The sequence below is a fragment of the Hippopotamus amphibius genome, chromosome 13, assembly GCF_030028045.1.
Source record: "Hippopotamus amphibius kiboko isolate mHipAmp2 chromosome 13, mHipAmp2.hap2, whole genome shotgun sequence".
NCBI lineage: Eukaryota > Metazoa > Chordata > Mammalia > Artiodactyla > Hippopotamidae > Hippopotamus > Hippopotamus amphibius.
Window position 1 is genome coordinate 88315573 of NC_080198.1, and position 21883 is coordinate 88337455.

Consider the following 21883-nt stretch of genomic DNA (forward strand, 5'->3'; position numbering starts at 1 on the left):
CATAGTTTAAAATTTTACATTTAAATCCATGATCCTTTTTGAGTTAGCTTTTACATAAGGGATGCAATTTAGATATTCATTTTCTTTGCCTATGGATGTCCGATTGATCCAGCAACATTTGTTGAAAAGACTATCCTTCTCCAATTGAGTTGCTTTTGTGCCTTTTTGAAGGTTCTCTATTCTGCTCTATTAATCTATGTGATATCTCTGCAATTACTGTAGCTATAATGAAGTCTTAATATTGAGTAGAATGATTCTCTCTACCATTCTTTTCCAAATTCTTTTTTCCACATAAAACTTAGAATAAGCTTGTCTATATCTGCTAAAAATCTTGTTGGGATTTTGATAAAAGTTATGTTAAACCTATAGATAAATTTGAGGAGAATTTGATTAAATTATTTAAAGTGCTACTTCGTGTGAAATTTTAACAGTTATAGCATTTTTTAAAGGTTTAAATTTGAGGCCTAAATAAATAAAAATCAATGTATTATTACTATACAATTACAGTTGACCTTTTAACAACTTGGGTTTGAACTGCGCAGGTTCACTTATACATGGTTTTTTTGCATAGTAAATACTATAGTACTAACTCAGTGCACAGTTGGGTGTATCTGTAGATGTGGAACTGTGGATATGAGAGGACCCTTACATACCAAGGGTTAACTATAAGTTATACAGGGATTTTTGACTGCAGGAAGGATTGGCACCCCTAGCCCTTGCATTTTTCAAAGGTCAACTGCATATTAAAAGTGTGTATTTTACATGGTTCTCTTTTTCTTATTTAAACTTTTAACATTTCACATGAAGAAACTTTAAACCTTTTAAAATTCCACATGAAGAAAGTAACACTGAAAAATAAAGATACCTTTCCACTAGTTCTCTACCTCTTTATGTTACCCTCCTTTCAAATAAAGATTACAACACCATACTGTAATTCTTATTAATTAAAAGGTTCACTTAATGGTTACTCATTCAAACTTATATAAAAATATTCCTACCACCAGTACTACCTCTCTTGATTACCAAGTACAATTAATTAGTAGTTTATAAAAGGCCAACATTTTTATATAAGGAGTGTCTAATGCTATAATAATTGGAAGAATTTGCCTAGCAAATATCTACACATCTCTGTGTCGGTTTCAATTCTTTCTACTATTACTTTAGCTGACTTCTCTAACTTTCTACTAGAAAGGAGATGAATTAAACACATGGTCTGCTTTACAACATTTATATACATAATATATAATAATATAATACATAATAATATATATCTCTCTATCTCTTTCTCAGTCTCTATATCTATATGTATTTGTGTTTGGCACTAAATCAAAAGAGAACCACTAAGCAAATAGCAAACTAGTTCTTTGCAACTTTGTTATATTTTAAACCATTTAATATAAATTCTGTCTATATTTATTTATACTATGTTTTAAAGGCTTTTAGCTTCAGATTAAAATGCAGCTTAAGTATGAGATTGTATTACTTTTGGTAAAGCACCAAAATGCTTGTTGAGAACCTCACTCTTGAAAGAAGAGAAAATAGTTATAAATTTGTAGAGTTCTGAGTCAAATATGGTCAGGTTTTGAATTTCACAGCTAAGTATAACTTAGAGAAATGAAAAACATTCATGTTAGAGATTTTTTTTCCCAGAAAAGTGGGGAGAAGAAAAAAAACCTTTGATCTTATTCTCTTGGTGTGCTTTTAGTATTTTAAATGCCAAAATGTTCAAAATGTAACAGCCTTATAATCTACAGTTATTCAATATAAACAAAAAAGTGTTGGAGAGACTATATCCTTACATTGTCTCACTGGAGAATAATCTTTTAAAAGTAGGAAAACAAATATGCTAATTTTGAGTCTCGTCTTAAGAATCTAAGACCAGTATTTCAGGAATAAAAATTTCTTGAAAGAGACAGTTACTTTTACTTACAATTATCAAGATACTTCTACCTCCATTTATATTTGCTATTATATTTGGCTTAAAGTAGAAGTTTTCATAGTTACCAAACAGTTCAGATGTATGCACAAACGATTATATTTGACCTACTCCATGCTAAGAGCCAAAAAATAATTTTTTAGTTGGTAAAACAAAAAAGTTAGAAAACTTTGATCTTGTTCATCTTACTTTAGTTTCCATCAAAGCAGTTCATGCATGCACTATACCAGTTACCTGAAGTAAAACTTCACACACAGTGGTCCCCTAAGCAGCAGAAGCAGCATTAGTTGATACTTCTTAGAAATGAAAATTCTAGGGCCTGTTTTCAAACTCTGGGGTAGGGCCCAGCAACCTGTTTTAACAAGCTACCCAAAAGATCCTAATGGATGCCCTTGTTTGAAAAGTAATGGTTTAAGACAATGTAGCATTCTTACACCCTGATTAGAGACCCTAAAACAAACTTTCATGTTTTATTTTCCCCAAGAGGGCAAAGCTTATATTACAGATGAGACAATTCTTCATTATGGTGAACTTTTAGCATCCCTGGCCTTCTGGCATAAATAGCAATAAATAATGCTATTTACCATATCCCTTAGGGTTGGTAAGAACCTTGTTAAGAATCACTGATAGAGGAAAAGGCTCTGTTTAGTCCTTCCATTCTCCATCTTGGATACAACTCTCTCCAAAGACCTTGACCACACCCTTCCCTTCTATCACTTCTGCTGGAAAAAGAAAGTGTGATCAAGTTGGTTTGTAGAAGCATAGAACGGAAGGGTCAAGGGAGCGCAGAGACTTTGCATTGAGGCCAACTTTTACTAGTTATGTCACATATCACTGTCTTATTTTATATTTTTTCCTAATGTCAAGGATCAATCATTATTTTTCACCCCAAATACTCCATGGAAAACAAATGCGGAAAAAAAGCCTGGGTATTTACATAAATGATCCTCATCAGGATAAACTTTAAAATTTAAAGTTAGTCATCTATAAGTGCTGTATATAAAGGTTGATAAAAAGAAATATCTTACTAGTAATTGAATAATCTGCCACTAGGATCGAAAAATTATACATTCCCTTAGAACCATAAATTCAATCAGTAACTTATATAACAGGAACTAGAGTATACCAGTTTGTGATTCTTGTTCTAAGATTTCATACATATCTGTCCCATGCAAATGAAATCTACTATGTTTAAAACCCCCTGGAAAGGTGAGATCTTCCTATCTCCTTCAGGTGGAACTCTGCCATTAATTTTTTTTCTTTTATCTCAATTGATAAGTATATATTCTAAACTAGCTGACAGGGGGTGAGGGTGAATGAGTGGTGATGCTTAAAGTTTTTAGATACCACCCTCATATCAGTATCCCTAGGAGTTAGTGCTCTCACGTAGCTCAAAAGCCTCATGTATACCTAAGTGGGCCATATTTCTAAAACGGTGGAACTTTGAATATAGGAATAAAAGAGATTACAACTGGAACAACACCTAAGCAACTATTTTCTTATTGCCTTTATCGTCTATATGGTCATGCTTATATGTGGACTCACCTCCCTTCTATATGATTAATATGGTTATTAGGGACTAGGAGCCACTCCTAGTATAGGAACCATCTGCCTAAAAACTACTGGAGAACAGAAAGGCTATAGGGAAATATCGATGGAGTGAGTGACTTAGGGCAGCTCTATTCTAAGTCTTAAGGCAAAAGACTATAGCTATTCTTTCCTCCATACTCAGACGGCAAAAATTCAAAAGTCAAGAACAGAGGTGTCTCTGGACTTAACAAAAGGAGTATTTATCCTAGTTCATTAGAGTAAGAAATCACAGGTATTTGAGGACAAAGGGTAATAGAGAATATACGATTGCCTGGATCTTCTCGGTGCCGGAGACTGTTGGTTAAAGATTTTCTATTAGGGGATATGATTAATACTAATTTAAACATTTCGCTTTTCACTTTTCATAATTCATCTTCTGTAGAACCGTCTGATTACAACTACCTGCATGAGAACTGTGACCATATATCCTCAATTCAAAGATGAAAATAACTGCAAACAAACTAGAACTCAACTTAGTAGGTATATTTTTCACAGAGATATGGGTAAAGCAACTTGGAAATTCCTGTCCATACATGGTAGGACTGAACAAATGAGCAAATACATAGGTGATGTTTGGTACTATAATTTTTACTGGTGGAAAAGGTAGATACAGATATTGAATTCAGAAAAACTAGGAAGAATATTGTGGTATTGGATTGGAATTAGAGGTATCAGCATAAACTCATGATTTTTGATATATATAAATAATAGACATAGATATACAGATATAGCAATAGATATTGATGTGTATGATTATGTATGTGTGTGTATGTAGATACATGTATACATACATCTATGTCCTAATGAGTCTATCTATGTATACATCTCTCTGCTTAGAGAACCTAGAAGCAACACTGTTAGCAAAGAGCATATCTAGTGCCCAAATCTTAGTTTCTAAATACTATTCTCTACTATAAGGAACCAGCACTTCTTGGAGAAACAGTTGATTTTAGGGCTGGGGCACGGAAATGACAAAATGAGCCTGTAATATTTTGTTACGCCAGAAATTAAGGGCCTGGTATAGAATGACTGGGGCATTTCCAAAGAATCAGGAACCAGCTTGAAGGCACCTACAACCTGGGACAACTTGAGCACTGAAATAAATAATGACAGTGATGTATTATAACTCATTTAATAAAACAAAATTCATGAGTTGAAAGAAAGAAAGAAAGAAAGAAAGAAAGAAAGAAAGAAAAAGAAAGAAAGAAAGAAAGAAAGAAAGAAAGAAAGAAAGAAAGAAAGAAAGAAAGAAAAAGAAAAAGAAAGAAAGAAAAGGGAAAGAAAGAAAAGGGAAAGAAAAAGAAGACTTTCTCACAATAGAGTGGCAACTAATATAGAAATATGATGCAGTTGAAAAATCACTATTTTGCAACTATCACAGGCAAGAAGCCTCAAATGAACAGAAACTAGTGAGTGAAAGTTTGAAAAGAAACAAGTTATTATGTAGTCTTGAATATCTGCCCACGAACTATTTATTAATTCAGTAGAGCAAAACAGCAACATTATAGTAGAGACACCTGGCAGACAGCACCTTAACCAAATGATTAAAGTTAACATCACTGGGCCCAAACAGACATAATACACTTCCTGATGACGAGGCACTGAGAAGGACACAGCATCATTTCTGTGGTGTTCCTGCCAAAAATGCATAACTTGAATCTAATCAAGAGGAAACATTAGACAAATCCAAATTGAGATATTCTACAAAAAATTGGCCTGAACTCTTCAAAAAAGTCTATGTTATAAAAGACAAAGAAAGGCTGAGAACTATTTCACTTTAAAGGAAACTAAAGAGACAGGACAACTAAATGTACTACAATCTACTGAACTGAATAGTAGACAATAGTATGTACTGAGCTAAATATCCTATTTTGATCATTGTACTGTGGCTATATAAGAAAATGTTCTTGTTCTTAAAGGAGATAGTTAAGTATAGAAGTGAAGAGTCATGATGTCTGCAATTTACTCCCAAACAGTCCATTTAAAGATTAATAATAATAATAATGACAACAATAAGAATGATAATGTAAATTAAATGTTCAGTTCTCTTTTCTTAAAACTAAATAATCCCAATTATTTTAGGCTTTTAAATCTATGTGAGACAAAAAATTTGCCTGGTTTAAGTAAAAACTTGGGAAGTTATAAAAAGGATCTGTAGCCTCAATCCAACTGAATCTAGTAAAAAATTATTGAGGACCTATCCACAGGAGTTCTATATTTAAAGAGCTCACAGTTTATTGGAGAAGGAAAAGATGCATGTACACTTAGTATAAGAGAAGCATTCTATAAGTATCAAAAATGAAGTATAAGAAAGTACTAAAGGAATGTTGAGAGGAAGTGATTAATTCTAATATATTAGTATTGTTTAACAGTTACTATTTATAGTTAGGCAGTGTTCTGTTTTATATATGAATTCATTGAATGTACTAACAATCTCATAAGGTAGGTAGTATAATTATCTCCATTCTAGAGATGAGGCCACTGAGGTACAGAGAATTTTCAGTTGAGAATACGGAGAATTCAGACATTTCCAGTTGAGAATCTGGCCATAGGTTATCTAGCTAGTTAGTAGCCCAGGTTTCAAACTCAGGCAGGCTGACTCCATAATCCATGAAGAAGGCTTAATGAAGGAAGCAGCATTTGAGTTAATCCTTAAAAGATGACTATAATTTCAATGGGATGGGAAGTAGAAAGAAGACTGTTTAAGGCTGGAGGAAAAACAAAGGTGAAGGTATGGAGATAGTAAATATATCAATAGACTATATACGGAAAACAGCAAAAAGTTCAGGAGATAGTACATAAGATGGAAGGAGAGAAATGGGTGAGAGCAGTGGATAAGAGACTAGACAGGCTTATAAAATTGATTAGACTCCATTGTGGGAATTAATATAGTCTTTGATGGTAAAGAAGCTGATTTTTATAATATGCACCACAACTGATGTTACTCAATAGAGTCAGTATGAGTCAGACTTCAAAACATCCAAATGAACCAAGTACCAACAATACCTTATTACAAATCAACTTCTCCTAAAAGACAGACCAGAACACAAATCATGAGAACATGTTCATAGTGACTTCTGCATCCCTATGTATAATAATTTCATTTCACAAAGATCCTATTACCATGCAATACTGAAATTGCCAGAACTGAAAACAGAACATCTAAAATGTCACAATTCTACCTTAGTTTAACAAGACTATAAACCTTTTAATAAATAGTAAACGAAATGTGAGTATACCATGTAGCTCTGCTGTTATAGCTCCATCTTTGTCATAATATTTATGAAAACAAGGTGATCCAATTAAAGTGATATAATGAGTAATATATTCCATGAGCTCCATTAGATATGCACTTCTAACCAGTAAAACGACCAGACATGAATGCTTAATGTCAAATTTCTGAGTTGTTAGCAGATGTAATTGAGTACTCATATTAATAAGTGAAAATATTATTTTGCCTTCCTAGTAAATTAATTATAGGTAAAGCAAAACATGTGGCACTTAAAAAGCTGTTTTCATTTTTAATATAAATATTAATAAAAATCTGATTTTTACTTCATAAACTATAGGTTTAACCCATTCAGAACCTATACTATAACTGAAAAGTATAGAAAATCTAATTGCACGTGCAATAAAAACACACATTTAAGCTTTGTAAAATGTCAAAAAAATTTTAAATTAAAACATTAACATTCATTAGTGACTATTTTTCATATATTAATAAAAGACCAAAAAATAGATTTCAGTTTTATAAAATATCTTTGCAGCAGAGTTCTTAACTATAAAACATAATCTTCTTCCACTTTGGAAGAGTCCTAAAATATTTCCTTGATTGACAGAATAGAGTTGATCAGTGAGACACCGGCAATATTATGAAGCATCATAGAAGAGAAGAATATGAAAAAAGGAAGGCGAATAATTTCAAAGAGCATTTGAAAAATGAAAACATATTTGAATTACTATAAAACTAAAGAATACCTGATCAATTAAAGAAATAGGACATTGAGCTATAAAAAAGTTCTTTACCAAAAAATACCTAAAATGGCATATAAAATTCAACAATCATCCTTCATGTGTCTAACTGGATTTCTGAGAGTAAGGAAAATCCATAGGGCCTTAAAAAGAGGGAAAGAAACTAAAAAGCAGTATAATGATCTTGAACTGACACCATAGCTGCCTGGAGGGTATCTGCTGATACCAGGGACCTAGGTTTTAACTGAAAGACAAAGAGAGGCTAGTCCTTGATTCCTAGCAGAAACCTTGAAAAGCTATATTAATTAAGATGCATTTAAAAAAAAAAAAAAAGAGTTCTACCCAATAGCAAAGCAAGGTGACAAAACTTAAATTTTCTGTTTAAATCTCAGTTCCAGATAGAAAGGCTGAAGGAATCTCAACCTGAAAAAATAATAAGTTCTAGTGCCTTCAGTTCAATACATAAAGATGCCTGGCCATAAACAAACATAAATCCTTTCTTTGGGAATTCATTCCTAACCCAGGCCCCACAAGATTCTAAGATTTAGGTAACCCAAAAAATGATTTTATAATCTAAAATTACAAAACAGGGATATGAGACACCAGGAGTGAAGTCAACAGAAACAATGAAGAGCAGAATTAGACCTCTGTGGACATCATAGAGGTTATTACTAGAAATTGTTAGAAATAATATATTATTTCTAATATCTTATATAATAGAAATAATAAATACAGAATAAAAAAATCACTATGCTTAAACAATTATAAAAAGAGGAAATTGAAACATGAGCAAGGAAAAGTTCACTATCAAAACAAACAAAACAAATATAGCTTTTAGCAATTAAAAAGTTATTTAACTAAAAAGCTACCAAAATATTTTTTTTCAAACAATATTTTAAACAATTGGGGGAGAATGATTATGAACTATTATTAGATGATGAAGGAATTTTTGTTGATTTTTATTGTGTGACAATGACATGGTGATTATTTAAGTTGTCAATATTTTTTAGATGTGTGTGCTGTAGTATGACATATTATCTGGGATAGGCTTCAAAATATTTCAGTAAAGAAAAAAAAGAAGCACATAAAGCAGATGTAGGAAAATGTGGGAAATAGTAAATCAGAGCAATGTGTATATGTAAAATTTTTATAATAAAAATAAAATGAAAACTCAGTGGCTAGTATGACCAGAATATTAGATACAGCCAAAGAGAGAACTAGAGAACTGGAAGATGGATCTGAAGAGGATATCCAGATTATGAGTAAAATTTAAAGAGGAAAAAGAAAAAAACAAAATGAAACAAAACTTACCTTCTTTTGGGCTCACTGCTGCAGGAAGAGTATCCCAATCAAGGGTCCAAGTAGGGCAAGGGTGGGGAGAAAACATCACTTCAATGCCTTTTTCCTGGAAAAGGAGATAGGCCCTTTCCAAATTAATGAATTAACAAAATCCTACTATGTTCTAGAAGACCAAATTTCTATTTTCTATACTGGCAAGGAGGAACACAAATTTTAATAATCTTTAAGTATTCCTCAAGATATTTAGTTACATAAGAAATATATGTTGTTTCCAACAGCATAGTTATTTTCCTATTATTATTAAATTTCCTATTAAATTATTACCTGGTGTGACATAGAATAAGCTACCTAGAAATACTGGGTGTCAAAGAGAAAAGTCACTTGAAAATAAAAGTTTTGTCAAAAACAGTCCACATAGTCAAAACTGACTCTGCACATGTCCATCAAGGTCTGTCTTGAATTATATGAAAATTGCCACAGCCTAGGAGCTATATTTACAGGATCAAAAAGTTCCTACTTCAACATTCACCCCAAAATATCATCCACACTAGTCTTTTACAAGTACCTACAAAGTTTCTAGAAAAGGATCCCTTTGTTTTAACCAAATGGTTCCCAACATTTAAAAAAAATGATCATCCCTGTTCCATATACAGAAAAATTCTGTTTCCTTCCTCATGTTAAAAGTTGTACATTCATTTATTTAACCTACAGACAGTGACATGGCATAAATATGGATTCCCAGACGCTTCCCAATCACATTCTGTGTCCACAGCCCACAGGATAGATACCTATGGTTCTGGAATTTTTTTTAATCTCCAGGAATATCCTATTCAAAAGAAAAATCCCTGAGAATCTATCATTAACCCCTTTGTATGAGTTAGTTCATAAGTTTATTTTCCATTATGTAAACTAGCTGAATTTCAGTGCCAAAGAAAATAGTACAAAAGATTCTTTTTTTGGGGTAGAGATATAGCTGCAAGTAAAGAGGTCTAGAGTACTTACCTGCTTCCAGAAAGATAAACACACCTCTCTGACATCATCTACCTCTCTCCTATCTCCCTTAGTCTAGTCTAGCCATACTGAACTTCTCACTATTTCTCATTTCACCACACTCATTCCTAACTTACGGTCTTTTATAAAATACAACTATACTGAGATATAATTTCTATGCCATAAAATCTGTCCCTTTAAAGCATACAATACAATGGTTTTTAAAATATTAACAGCTGTGTAACCATCGCCACTGTTTAATTTGAGAACATATTCATCACCTCAAAAAGATGTCCTATACCCATCAGCAGACACTCTCCATTGTCTCCCCATAGCTCCCTGCCCTAGGCGAGGACTTATCTACCTTCTGTCTCTGTAGATTTGCTCAGGGTCTTCTTACTTGCTGGATCCTTTGCCTAGAACACTTCCTCCAAATCTTCAAATGTTCATTCAGGTCATTTGCCCAATGCCTTCACCTAGTCAGGTAAGCCTTCCTGACCACCCTACCTAAAAAATGATCCTGACCTCCATCATCTCCAACCCCCTCATCCCACAGTATTTTTTACAGCCTTTATCAATACCTAATGTGTTATACCTTTATTTGTGGTTTTTCTTTATTTACCTCCCCCACCAGAACGCACACTCCATGAGGGAAGTCCAATTAGTTCCTCATACATCCAGCACTCAAAACAATGTCTGGTGTTTGGCAGGCACATGTTCATTTTTTGACTGACTGGATGGATAAAGAAATTTAAAACCTCTAGAGAATAAAGGAGATTTTGGAGGCAAGATTGTGCCAAAAAAACCCAAAAACAAACAAACAAACAAAAAAAAACCAGAAAGACAAAAAGGTGAGATGTGAGTGTTGCTAAGAAAAACTTTCTTATTTTACACATTTACTTAGGGCCAATTTCATGTGTCCTCATGTAATTGGCAAAAAGAAAAAAAAAAAAGCAAAATCACACACAAAAAATAATTGAAAAAACCTGACTACACAAAAATGAAAAGTTACAGTATAAATAAAAGTACATTCACAGAATATGTTAATTTGATATAATATTGTCTTTCACATGTATGACAATAGAGAAACTCATAAATAGCAAAAAACAATGCCCTATTAAAAAGGAGAATGTTACTATGGTGAACTTTCTTCATAAAGCTGGGAAAGTGAAAAAAAAGTAAAAAAGGAAAAAGAAAATGTATTGTATTCAATAAACACTGTCAAGTTAGAATTAAATGAAAATTGAAATTATGACTTATTTTCAGATTTGAACATTCTGTTTTTATAAAATGGCAGATGTGATGTCCCAGTCAACTTTTATACTTAAATGTTTAAGATTTAAAATCAGAAATGACTCATACAGAATGTGTACTACACTCTCCTAATTTATAAAAGGAGAAATTGAGACCCTTTGGTTAAATGACTTACTGAAGGTATCAATGCTAACTTGACTACAAAGCTGGTATTAGAACCCAAGTCACCTGGTCTCTAGCATAGCCTTCCCATGGACTGTTCCCAAGCCAGTGACTGAGAGTCTCAGCCTCAGAGACTGAGTGGCAGACCATTTTTGAGAAACATGGAACTCTCTGACAGGTGATTCAGGCTCAAGGATTCCCCACTACCTTGCCAAAACGTCCTTAGAAATGCACTGAAGTCTGACTTTTCTGACCCAACCTTCTTTCCTTTCCTGTTTTCACACACAGGGATCAAATCTGCATCGTGTTCTGAAGGCTCTCACAGCCTCCTCTGGCTCCCTCCCCACTTTCCCTCACAAATGTTTCCCTCAGTATACCTCCTGCACATCTCACCCCATCTTGAGTTTGCTTCTTGCAGGACCTGAACTAACACATCTCCTGTAAATTAAAAACTCAGGATTCCTTTGTAGTTTTTATATTATTACAAAAGCGCTTATTTTTACAATCGTATATTAACTTTTTTTTCTGAATTTAAATTTTAGTTATTTCTTTCTTAAACTAATGCTTTTTTAAAAACTTTATTTACTTATTTTATTTATTTATTGGCTGTGTTGGGTCTTTGTTGCTGCACACGGGCTTTCGGGGGCTACTCTTCATTGTGGTGCGCAGGCTCCTCATTGTAGTGGCTTCTCTTGTTGTGGAGTACAGGCCTTAGGCGCGTGGGCTTCAGTCGTTGCAGCACATGGGCTCAGTAGTCGTGGCTCACGGGCTCTAGAGCACAGGCTTAATAGTTGTGGCACATGGGCTTAGTTGCTCCGCGGCATGTGGAATCTTCCCAGAGCAGGGCTCGAACCCGTGTCCCCTGCATTGGCAGGCGGATTCTTTACCGCTGCGCCACCTAGGAAGTCCCTAGTTATTTCTTTCTTATAAGTATTTTAAAATGTAACAAATGCAAAGTCTTTCCTAATATCATCTTATGGCTGGAAAAGCATAAGTAGAAAAGTCTGAATTACCAATCTTTTTTTTTCCCAAGACTCTGCATAAGTATGAAATAAAATAAAAGCACAGATTTTTTGTTTCTTGAAATTTTAAAAATTAGTATTGAAATATAAGATTACTCTCCTGACAATTATTTTTTAAAAAACATTCAGGAGGTAAATGAGAAATTGCTGAACAGTATAACTATCTGATCAAGACACATCAAACTTTGGACCTGCTTTGATACCTTCTACAATCAAATATACCATCCTGTTTCATTGTTTCATTACTCGGCTAACAAAGCTTAACTGAAGAGATAAGGGGCTGGTGTCATTACTAAAATCTTCTTGTGCTTTTCTAAAGCAGCAAACTTTCTGTTAACCATAGAATTCAAACACTTCCTAATCCAAGTAGAAAAATAAAATGAATTTTTTTCCAATACAACTCAGATGACTAGCTCAAATTACTTCATGAATTTTCTATTCAAATAAATCTTCAAATCGTCTAAGTTAAAAGCAAAACATTTTTGCAGGTTGTTTTGAATGATAGAGAAAAGAAAGCCTATTGGCAAAAACTTTTACACTTAGTACTATTAGAAACACATTATGCAGACCTCCTAGGTGGTGCAGTGGTAAAGAATCTGCCTGCCAACGCAGGGGACAGGGGTTCGAGCCCTGCCCTGGGAAGATTCCGCATGCCACAGAGCAACTAAGCCTGTGCGCCACAATTATTGAGCCTGTGCTCTAGAGCCCGTGAGCCACAACTATTGAGCCCATGTGCCACAACTACTGAAGCCCACGTGCCTAGGGCCCCTGCTTCACAACAAGGGAAGCCACTACGAGGAGCCTGCGCACCACAATGAAGAGTAGCCCCTGCTCGAAGCAACTAGAGAAAGCCCGTGTGCAGCAACGAAGACCCAACGCAGCCAATAAATAAATAAATAAATTTATTAAAAAAATAACTATGCTGCAAAAAGAGAAAAAATAAAAAGGAGTGTGTTCTTATTATATAAAAAGATAACAAATCAAAGAACATACTAAAAACAGAATTCAAAGAATTCAAAAATCTTAAATTTAGACAAAACCTTGGAAAATAAATTGAGATACTCGCCTTCATATTTCTTTAATTCAAATCATCATCACAAAATTAAAAAACAGAGACCAGTTCCTTGCAACAGAAAAACAGGTTAAAACAATAAACTTGACCAGGTGTGATATGACTTTGGTGTCTTGAATATAAACAAAAAAGTTTTGAGAAAAATACTCTTAAAAATATATATTCTGACTTGTTTGGCTCCAAAGACATATAATATTAAAAATCTTCAATTTACTATATTTTACTTAAATGCAAACACTAGTGGAAATATTAATTGGTCAAGAGTGATACAAATCAAATTTATAACAAAAATGTCAATGGATGATTAGAAACTGGGATAGAATGCCCAGAAACTTCATCACGTGGAATCTTTCAAACAAAATTTTAATAAAAACAATTTCATTACCATTAACTTAGTCATAGTGGGTCTTGGTCCTCCTATAAATGAAGGATCATTTTGCTCCTCTACACATGGGGCCTCATCTAGGTTTGGATGCTGTTCATTCGAGGTGGTCTGTAATTCTGGTAAATGGAGAAACTGGATCCCGCACTGAGAAGCTGCTGTTTTTACTCTAGGCACTTCCTGAATCCTCTGGTACCAGGCAGCCAGCAGTGGAAACTCTACCAGCTTTTCAGAAAGTTTCTTGCAGATAATTACCTAGGCAGAAAAAGAACAAAATACATTATTAGATATTTTTTGCTTGTTATAGAGCTGACTGAGGGTAACTTTACATACCATAAAATTCACACATTTTAAGTGTACGGTTCAGAGAATGAGTTTTAGTAAATTTATACAGTTGTGCAATTATCACCATAATCCAGTCCTAGAACGCTCAACGTCACACCAAAAAGCTCCCTTGTGACCATTTGCCATCAGTCTCTGCTCCACAGTCAGTTGCATGCAATCAATGATCTGTTTTTTAAATGCATAATTTTGCCTTTTTTAGAATTTCATATAAATAGAATCACCAAATATGGCTTTTTTCGCTTAGCAATATGATTTTGAGATTCATCCATGTAGGTGTGTTTATCAGTATTTTGTTTCTTTTTATTACGATGCAGCATTTAAAATAAGGCTTTTATTTATTCAAATTAGAAACATCTGAAACCATTATCCCTGATGTAAATTAATATGTTTATTTTTTCTTGGTCAGATGCTTTCTACCTAGCACGACCACCAAACTTCAATTTTTTTAAAAATTAGAATGTTCTTGCTTCTTTATGAGATACTGAATGTTGTTTCCATAGAAACACTTATAATGTTACAAACAGATTATGACATGATTATGAACAGATAAAGTGAAAAGGTCAAGTTACAGAAAATCTCTACAAATCCATCTAGCAGTAATTACTGCCAAAACAAGAGCCAGAAAGGATGAAAATTAATGAAAAATTTCACACACATATATAGTTTGTTTTAACTGGACTTTAAGGTTAAATAAGAATTGATTATAAGACCAGGGTTTATGTCTAATTCTCTTTGGATACTGCAAGTGCTTAAAACATTGCCTTGCAAAAAATACTCTGACCGAATGAACAAATGATCAAGAAACCATTTATTGTCCTCAAAGAATAATCCCCTAAATTAGTGTTTTTCAAACTGCTGCTTTTGACTCATTAAAATCAATATAGTAGGGTTTTTTTTAAAAAAATGAAATAAAATAAAATAGAAAACAACAGAGTACATAGCATGCTGTAAGGTGGGTTGTTTTGTATTTATACGTCTATATTTATACATACTATAAAGATGTATATTTGTATTTGTATGCTCAATCACCTTGTAAAGTGCATTATTTACTGTGAAAAGTAAAAAAGTTTAAAAACACTGTCTAAATGGTACTCCGGGAGCCAAAAAGTTTCTAATTCTCAACAAAATACTTAATTGCCTGGAAACAGATTATGTGCTAAGGGAACTGAGCTTTAAGCCATGATAAATTAATCAAATAAGAAATTTCTCATTTCCTCAATTTCTTTTACTCCCCTTGATAGTGATTTATTCTTACTTGTTAGATGTATATGACATCTTTCCCTCCTTTTGAAAATAAGTTGTGATTAAGTAACAATAATTCATGTTTAAAAAAATTGAGGAGTTTTACTCTGCATGACAGGTCATCCCATTTAATCAGTATGCCAGGCTGCTCTGCTAATATCAAGACAGCTCAGGAGGTACTGCACCACATTCATTAATTACACTTGAGAAGATATATTTAAGCAAGAGGCTAATGAAAAATGTGTGAAATGAAAATTAAATGTGTTCCTAAGAAATGATTTTTTAAAAATCTTACCTGGCTGACAAGATCAAAACATTATAAATATCAGTTACTGAAGGACAAGAAAATAAGAGAATTTATTCTTAAAATATTGGTAAAAAATTGCTATCAAGACCACAAAATGAAATCCTAGTGGCTTTGTAGTTAATTATAATAAGAGGCAGAAAAACTTGTATGAATAAGATGCAAGATATTACAGCTATCCAAAAGACCTCCTCCTCTGCATTACTTTCCAATCACTTATTATATTTTTTGTAATTCATTTCCTTTTGTAATTCATTTCATGTCTACTCTTTCAAAAACATGTCATAACTAACAAATGTTTATGTGAGCAGTGTAAAAAATAGTAAACAACCTATCTCAATGGAAATATAATCCCAGTTCATTGTCTTTTCTTACAGTCTAGAACTGGTAAGTTAAAATGGAAAATTCTTAAGGATCTAAGGAATAGGATAGCATTTGGAAAAAAATAAATTAACCATGGCATCCGTGATTTTTGCAATATGCCAGCCAGTAGTGAGATTCCCATTTTATTCTCAATTCATGCCAATGGGAACAGTGAAAGAGGTATTTAACATGGGTATTTTTGATCAAAAATCAATTTCTACAATGATTTTACTTTAGTAACAAGTGTGTCATACTTTTAAAAAACTAAATGCAAAGCATTAGAAGTTAAAATGTATTACGTTAAATCATAAACCTTCAAGTTACAAAAATATTTCATAAAATGTCAACTTCTGTCTTCCAGGAGTAGAACAATCTTTTAAATAGTTCTATCAAAGTGTACCTGTTTAGTAGTAGTAACTTAAAAATAACTATAACATTTTCTGGTATCGGAGAGGAGGAAGATTTTGCCTCAGTATGGCTATTGATTGTTCTTTCTCCCGTCTGCTTGCTATTCTGTATACTAGAAGATTCTGGCAAATAAATTAAAGGAAAGGGGGAATCATAAGAAATGCACATTTTAATTTATTCTTTTTTAATCCATTCCTGAAACTTTCCAGAGGAGAAGTTTCTATCAGGCACCTTCCAGGAAGAAGTGTTGGGCTATTGGGGTTAACTTTACAAACTAACATCCTATGAAGAGGAAGAGGAGCTTGGAGCAGAGGTTTGGACATAACACCTCACCTCTCTTCCTGCTATTGTTTTGCATATTTGGCTTTATTCTGTTTAGCAACACTTGGTATTTTCCCTAACTCTTCTAATTTTGATCTCTGGTATACCAAACCTTGCATTAGCAAAACTGACTACTCTTTCATATTCTTGATCTTATTCCTGTGGCTGAATACTTTGGCCCTAGACTCAGCTCTATGTTTCTGATCCAAACCTAGTAACTTGACTTTCATTCTTGATCATGAACTTGATCTTGATTCTGATCATTTGGACCGCTACTCCATCATCTCAATGTGTGTTCATACAAGTATAAAGGTTCGGCATCATAGACACCATCTGAACTAAAACAGCTGCTTCATAACCCAAGATGACTTACAAGAGGAAAATAAATATAACAGAAATAACATTAAAGCTTTGGCAAAGACAGACTAATTCCTGAAAGAAAATGTGATGATCCAGGAAAAATACAAACAAAGGAAAGTATTTAGAGAATTAATTTACATATAAATGTTGCAAGAGAAGAATTTAATCATAGAATGAATGTAATAGAAGAGGCTGAGTGTACAAGTTTTCTGTTATTTTAAACGGAGATGAAAACAGAGTTGCTTAGTTGTGATATTAGGTAGATTCACTCAGCAGTGCTAAGGCTGATGTCCCACCTGATTGAAGGGGGAAAAAAACCCTCTCAATTAGGAATACCTCCACCTTAATTGATCCTAATTGGGTAAATAGTATTTAAGTTAAGTTAAAATCAAATGCAATCTAGCTGAAGATGGATGTCCGGGTAATGATCAAAAAATCGCCTTTACACAGGTGAGTCCGGTCTTTTATGCTTTGTTGCCTTTGAAAGCAAATACTCGAGTCTTCTCTATCACCTTGTTTTGTTTTCTTTGTAGGTCTCATCATTATTTGAATATATAATATTTGTCTACATATTCATTTCTACCTTCCCTATTGTTCTATTTCTACTAGAATGTTAGCTCTATAAGGGCTGGGGCCATTTCTGTCTCCTTCATCACTGTACTCCTAGTGCATACAACAGGGCATGACACATACCGTAGGCTTTCGATAAATTTCTCAAATGAATGAATTAATGGTTGTGCCACGTTGATTCAATTTTTATGAAATTAGGGACAAAGAGCTATCCAAGAAGAGCAAGAAGCCACGAGCACCAACAGTATTTCCTAATATGTACCAAATGACTGCTCTAATGACTGAAGTCAGTAATAACAGTGCGGGTGGGGGTTGGCGGGAGTCAGGGACGAGAATTTAGAAATCACTTGACTAAGAAAAAAAAAATCTACATTTTCCTCCTCACCTAGCTCCGTGGCCAGTACAAAGGCATATGACATTTACAGTACTAATCAACATCTAAACGATTCCTAAATCTCTTGTTTTCACATCCTTTAATTCTGAAGTTATTTTGGTTTCTAATCTTGTTTCCAGTTTAAAGAAAAATGTTAAGAAAATGCCAATTAATTAATGCCACCTAACTTATTAGTGAAGCACTGGTCTCCAAATATATAGATTTTCATTAGAAACCTTTTCTCATCTGTCAGTAGAGATATCTGAAGTGCTGGTGATATATAATCAAAACAAAATCTGATACCTGCTTCCTTAGCAAGGGATAGGGTGAAATGCTTCAAAGTGAGAAAAATGCAGTTCTGGAAAACCAACTGGAAAGCTGCAGAGAGCTCTAGCTTCCCATGTTCACTCTGATACTATTTTTCCCTTGTGCTTTTTGCCTCCACAGACACACACAAAAAATACACACATACATATATATGTACCTGAACTGAAAAAGGAAACTTTCCATTTATAAGCTTCCACAGCATTGAATAGTGCTGCCAGCTATGTAACATAACAGAGAGATGAGGGTAAAATATTTCTGATTTAATAATATCTAACGTAATGAAATTAGTGTTTGAAGTGACTATGTAATTATAAAATATAGCTGACAAGAGTTTTTAGTTATTTTAATACTGGAACCTCCAGTGTTAGAAGGTAATCACAAGAGCAATTTAAAATTAATAATCATAACAAAAGCTAATATTTTAGCAACTCAAAACTAAAAGTCATAACAATTACTAATATTTATTGAAAACAACTATGTGCCAAACATTGTTCACACTTTACACAAATTGTCATTTATTCCTCACACTGATCCTATTAGATGGGCAGTATTATCATCTCTATTTTACAGATAAGAAGGTGGAGACAGATGTTAATACCTTGCCCAAGAGCATAAGGATAATAAGAAATGAAATAGGGATTCAAATCTGGGCAGCTTTATAGACTGAAACCTACAGCAATGTATCCACTGCTGATAAATCTTACCAAAAAATGATGGATACAGGGCAAGAGCACGATATCTGCCAAGGTGAAGTACAGGCCTTCTACAAACACATGGTCCAGAGGTGGAAGGTCAGAGGCTTTTGCTTTTCTGATGTGAGAAGGCTCCCTGTTGGCAGGAGCTGGATCCTCGTGTACTGTGAGCTTTGAGAAGGCCGCTTTCAGTTCCAGGCTGGCAGATGGAGGGTTCACCTCTCCGGGTGTTTCTTGTCTGTGGACCTTGCTCTTCGTTTTCTCCTTGGCAAGGGAAGGCCCAACCCCAGCAGCCTTCTGTTGCTTCAGCTTCTGCCGCCGGAGTTTGTCATCATTATGCACTCTAACAGGCTCTCTAAGCTTTTTCTCCAGCTCTAGTATTTCGGCGGGGACAGCTGGAGGCTGGTCAGAAGATTGTTTGAGAAAATTCTCAATAGCTAAAGGGATGGTAAGTTCGCACAGCCTGGTCCACTGACTAACCTACAAAACATACAAAACAAAGCAAGAAATGAAAGGATTCTTTACTTTCAACATACCTGGAAGACAAATAACTTTCTATTGGGAAATAAGACTGGTTTAGAGAATTTAAGTCTTGAGCTAAACCATCCCTGGGCTAGGCTTTTACGCTCTATCAAGAGACATATTACAGCGCTTCAGAAGTGATGACATTAAACAACGGAGGTTTAGCATCCCTCTATCGGGAATATACGCTATTTTCCTGTATCCTCTTACTGAATAAATCCTCACTTCCCAAAGCCTTTAAAGTACACTCCCCCTAAAAAAGCTGGATTTCCCAAACACTGCTACTTGAGCTCCTGTTCATATGTAAAATCCCCTTTAAAAACCCTCAACATAATTAAAATAAAAAGTAACAAAAAAAAGAAATCTTTCCCTAAAATTATGTCTCTAAACCTCATAAATTAAATCTTAATTTCTTATTTTCTAATACTGCACTGAAATACTGGTGTACATGAAGGGCTATTTTAACTCTTTCATTGGTTACTATCGTTTTTTTTAAGCAAATTAAATTTTATTTTCCAACAGAAAGTTAAAATAAATATTCAGGTGAACGGGTTATCACCTATGGCTTTAAAAAACAGAAAACAGACGTTATACTTACTTCAGCACAGGCTTTCAAGCAAGTCTTCTTAAAACCCAGAAGTTCCAGAATTTCCTTCTTCGAGGGGTCCGCTTCATGTGATTTCTGGATTATGTGTCTCAGTACAACAGCAAGTCCTGCTCTACAGAAATTGTCTGGTCTTTCTACTACTGCAGGTAAACAGCAATTCTGGACTACTGGCGGGAGCTCCTGCCTTGAAATAATCTGTATTTCAACATTCTTGGACAGTGCATTTTTGAGCAGTGAAATACCTGTGCATTCTCTGGTGAGGACTAAGCAAACTTTAAAGACTTTGCAGTCACAGTATGATAACAAAAATAAAGTTATAGATGTATGAAGAGGGAAAATGCACCCTTCTTTTTGGTGAGAAAAGTCCAAGTATAGATATTCTTCTGTAAGACTTTTCTTCATGCCTTTCATTTTCTTCTTTCAGTGGGTTACCTGAAGCATAAATTGAAGTGGTTAGAGGTCAGAATATAGTGACTAGAAAGCTAAAATAAAAGATGAACATTTCGAAAACTTTTTCTAGAAATTACTAAGGATTGTGATAAATATGATTCTACAAGAATTTGTTCTTGGAATGAATAAACAGCTTCCAAAACAAAGATTCCTACCCTGTGCAATTAACTAGTCTTAAGGGTGAATTTATACCCAGCTCACTTAAAATGAGCGTAACTCAGGTGCTCTAGAACTCTCCCAGTGAAGTACTTTGGGGTCTCACAACAGATGAGAACAAAAAGAGAATAGAGGACTTCCCTGGTGGCACAGTGGTTAAGAATTTGCCTGCCAATGCAGGGGTTCAGTTCCTGGTCTGGGAAGATCTCACATGCTGCAGAGCAACTAAGCCCGGGTGCCACAACTACTGAAGTGCGCACACCTAGAGCCTGTGCTCTGCAACAAGAGAAGCCACCACAATGAGAAGCCTGCACACCACAACAAAGAGTAGCCCCCCATTCACTGCTAGAGAAAGGCTGTGCTCAGCAACAAAGACCCAACACAGCCAAAAAAGAAAAAACTAAAAAAAATTAAATTAAATTAAAAATAAAAGTGTAAGGATGCCAAAAAAAAAAAAAAAAAAAAGAAGAAGAAGAAGAATAGAATGGGACATAAGAAATAACCAAGAATACCTAGAGTTGTCTGGGGAATAATAGCTCTGAGAAACTTTGATAATGATGGTCCTTCCATACTGTTTGTTTTATGACCCTAAAATATAATAATTGGGGGGGGGGGCGTTATATTCATTCTCTCATGAGAAATGGATTCTCCTAAAGTGGATTTTGATATGTGATGAGCTATTGCATGCTGAATCACAATAAAAAAATTTGAAATTCTCCATAATTTAGATGTTGATAACTGAGATATCTCAAAGTTAACATGTCCAAAATCAAGTTTCTTATTCTCCCCCACCCCCAAAACCTGATCCTCACATATCTTCCCCTTTCAGTTAAGAGAACACCATCCTTCTAGTTGTTCAGGCCAAAAATCTGGACAGTCATTTTTAATTACTTTTTTCTTTCACACCCCTGTAACTAATCCATTAAAAATTTGCTTTGGCAATATACTCAATATATATCTAGAATCTGATTATTTCATGCCATCTTTGTTGCTTCCACTGTGATCCAAGCCACCATCGCTTTTCTTCTAAATTATAGCAATTGCTTCCTAACCCTGCTTTCCATCCTCTAGTCTATTCTCAGCATAGTAGCAAAAAGTGATACTGTTAAAAATGAAATAAGATCACATCACTTCTCTGCTCAAACCCTCTAATGTCTTCCCATC

The 21883-nt window shown here is 34.2% G+C and overlaps 1 protein-coding gene across 1 annotated transcript in view; it reads right to left on the bottom strand.

Moving 5' to 3' along the window:
• GSTCD (glutathione S-transferase C-terminal domain containing) overlaps window positions 1-21883 on the bottom strand; it is a 129203-nt gene that overhangs the window by 99649 nt on the left and 7671 nt on the right. The window contains exons 2-5 of the mRNA XM_057706765.1: window positions 20105-20545; window positions 18997-19464; window positions 13683-13934; window positions 8810-8903 (exon numbers count right to left, since the gene is read on the bottom strand). Of these exons, the coding sequence (XP_057562748.1) occupies window positions 8810-8903; window positions 13683-13934; window positions 18997-19464; window positions 20105-20524 (1234 nt within the window). The 5' untranslated portion in view covers window positions 20525-20545. The remainder of the gene's footprint in view (window positions 1-8809; window positions 8904-13682; window positions 13935-18996; window positions 19465-20104; window positions 20546-21883) is intronic.